This window comes from Sinocyclocheilus anshuiensis, unplaced genomic scaffold (genome assembly GCF_001515605.1).
Source record: "Sinocyclocheilus anshuiensis isolate Anshui unplaced genomic scaffold, SAMN03320099.WGS_v1.1 scaffold1152, whole genome shotgun sequence".
NCBI lineage: Eukaryota > Metazoa > Chordata > Actinopteri > Cypriniformes > Cyprinidae > Sinocyclocheilus > Sinocyclocheilus anshuiensis.
In genome coordinates, this window is record NW_015551083.1 from 16,545 (window position 1) to 19,495 (window position 2,951).

The window sequence follows — 2,951 nt, forward strand, 5'->3', positions numbered from 1 at the left end:
CAAAAAAGTTTCTAAGAATGTTACGGAATACTGTTTTAACAATGTTGTCACTAAACAATTTTAGAATGTTTTTAGAGAATGTTATCCTACCTTATAGGAGAACGTTCTGGGAACACAAATAAAACTACCCACCAAAACCATTGCTAGAACAATCCATGGTAATGTTCTTAGAACATTTTTAGAACAAAAAATTTCTAGCTGGGTTATCTAAGCGAGACATTCAAAATATGCAGAGCGGGGGGCGCGAGGACTGGATTAATCGCTGTGCTACATCATGCGTCATTCACCGGTGAGAAAACTTTAAAAGAACTACAATACCAGGAAGGAAGATCGGGTTGTTGATGTTTGCCTGCCATCCGCTCTGTCTGCACAGCGTGCGTGAACGCGCTGATGACGTGTCCTGTCTGCGCGAACCGGGTGCGCAGAGGTATGCAGATACATAAGTTGACAGGCAGGTAGGAAAGCTTATTAAAACGCTCGGACCGAGCGTTTTGATTGGACGAACATTTCTTGGTCCTACGCCTTCCACAGAATATATAAATACAGATGAATACATTTAGACCACGTAACTTAATGATTGCTATCGGGATGTGAAGAGACTTTCAACCAGCATAACAAAAAATGTTTCTGAAGACAATCACCTATTACACCTTTAACTACACAGAGCCGTTGTTCACCGACAAGCTGCGCAAAACCACGATCATATTTTGTGATAGAACTGCGGTCCTGAAACTGCGGTCCTAGAACCTAGAACTCTTGCCGCACTCGTGGTCCGAGTAAGGCTTCTCTCCGGTGTGAGTTCTTACGTGAGTCTTAAGGTGTCCTTTACATTTGAAGCTCTTTCCGCACTGTTTGCACGTGTAAGGCTTCTCTCCGGAGTGAGTTTTTATGTGATTCTGAAGGATTACTTTCCGAGCGAAGCTCTTTCCGCACTGATGACAAGTGAACGGCTTTTCTCCGGTGTGGACTCTCATGTGACACTTGAGGCTTCCTTTACACGTTAAACCCTTTCCACACAGACGGCACGCGTAAGGCTTCTCTCCGATGTGAATTTTTATGTGATCCCTAAGGTTTCCTTTATGTGTGAAGGTCTTTTCACACTGAGGGCAGGAGAAATAATTTTTCAGCCGCAGATTCTTCTCCAACTTTAAAATCTTCAGGAGTTTCAATGTAGTGGTTCTCCTTGACGACACTCGGTTCTTGAACTTCCTCTTTCACCTCCATCTGGTCTAAAATTAATATGTATTCAATAGTCAAAACCAGTTCAAGAAAGTGAAAGAAGAAACACTAAAGTGAAGTCTGTGTATACTGTGATCATAGCACGTGCTCTTCAATTGTACGGAGAGGCAAAATAAAAGACTTTTAAGCTTGCTAAGTCTAATAATAATAATAATAATAATAACATATATTTGTTTTGTGTTTTTTTTCTAATATAGTAGCAGCCTATTCATGTTGTCAAGATGATTGTATATTTACCTGTTTTTATACAGTCTATGATATTTACGTATAACCTAAGATTAAAAGACTATGTTCTAGATTTATTACCCAAAATACTTAGAAAAAATGTGTGATTTCCAATAAATGATTAAAGTTGTTATTATTCAGGTTTAAATTATTTTATTTTATTTTATTTTACACATCCGCTTCTCGGAACTACAAGTTCACGTAATAAAAAAGGGGGCAGTAAATATCAGACGGACGTGCTTCCTGTTTTGAGTCGGGTTGCTTGTTGCTCGTGAAGATGGTGATGATGTGAGTCATTGAGCTGTGTAGACCGTCCTGCTGAAGACATGGCTGTGAGCTCGGGCTGCAGTACGGTGCTGATGTCGGTGCGGGTGTCGGTTCGGCCGCTGTCGGTGGGCTCGGACTCGCTGCGGCTGCAGCTCAGCATGAACGCGAACCGTGCGGGACTCTTTACGCTCACGCTCAGACACAACGACCGCGGAGGACGCAGCGTGGTACACACACACACACTGGCACACACACACACACACACACACACACACACTGACACACACTCACTCTCTCTCTCTGACACACACACACTGACACACACTCACTCTCTCTCTGACACACACGTACACTCTGCGACCCACCAGTTGAGAAACACTGGATAGATGACACGAATCCATGGCATCTGTTCAGTGTTTGTAGTGCTTATTGTTTGCAGTGAGGTTATAGCACACAGTTCTCAGTGTTGTTGTCCTGCACTGCAGACCCAGTGAAACCACAGTTCACTCTACACTTGTGCACAGCTGGAATGACAATAAACTGGATTCATTTGGAAAGAGAGGCAACTTCTGCGGAAAACAAACAAACTCTCTCTCTCTCTCTCTCTCTCTCTCTCTCTCTCTGTCTCTCTCACACACACACACACACACACACAGACTTACTCACACAAACACACAGACTCACTCACTTACACTAACACAGACTCACTCACACTCTCTCTCACACACACACACACACACTGACACACTCACTCTCTCTCTCTCTGACACACACTAACACTGACACACACTCACTCTCTCTCTCTGACACACACTCTCACTCTCTCTCTCTGACACACACTCACTCTCTCTCTCTCTGACACACACACACTAACACTGACACACACTCTCTCTCTCTCTCTCTCTGACACACACACAAACACACACTCACTCACTCTCACACACACACACTCACTCACTCTCTCTCTGTCTCTCTCACACACACACACACACACACACAGACTTACTCACACAAACACACAGACTCACTCACTTACACTAACACAGACTCACACACGGACACTAACACTCACTCACTCACTCTCTCTCTCACACACACACACAGACTTACACAAACACTGACACACACTCTCTCTCTCTCTCTCTGACACACACACACACTCTCTCTCTCTCTCTCACACTCTCTCTCTCTCTCACACTCTCTCTCTCTCTCTCTCACAC

General features: G+C 43.8%; 2 protein-coding genes across 2 annotated transcripts in view; one reads left to right on the forward strand and one right to left on the reverse strand.

The window, feature by feature from the left end:
* Window positions 1–740: 740 nt before the first annotated feature.
* On the reverse strand, window positions 741–1,224 carry LOC107662542 (gastrula zinc finger protein XlCGF57.1-like). Its single transcript, XM_016452607.1, has 2 exons — window positions 1,147–1,224; window positions 741–1,100 (listed from the first exon to the last, which is right to left on the reverse strand). Exons 1-2 carry the CDS (start codon window positions 1,222–1,224, stop codon window positions 741–743), a joined length of 438 nt encoding a protein of 145 aa, XP_016308093.1.
* A 474-nt stretch (window positions 1,225–1,698) lies between these two features.
* Window positions 1,699–2,951, forward strand: part of LOC107662525 (ranBP-type and C3HC4-type zinc finger-containing protein 1-like) — a 5,316-nt gene continuing 4,063 nt past the window's right edge. The window contains exon 1 of the mRNA XM_016452586.1: window positions 1,699–1,958. Coding sequence (XP_016308072.1) covers window positions 1,791–1,958 — 168 coding nt within the window. The 5' untranslated portion in view covers window positions 1,699–1,790. The remainder of the gene's footprint in view (window positions 1,959–2,951) is intronic.

Coding starts and splice junctions, on each gene's coding strand:
- LOC107662542 (XM_016452607.1), bottom strand. CDS start 1,224: ATGGAGGTGAAAGAGGAAGTTCAAGAACCGAGTGTCGTCAAGGAGAAC. Junction 1,101..1,146: donor AAACTCCTGAAGATTTTAAA/GTTGGAGAAGAA, acceptor TCCTGCCCTCAG/TGTGAAAAGACCTTCACACA.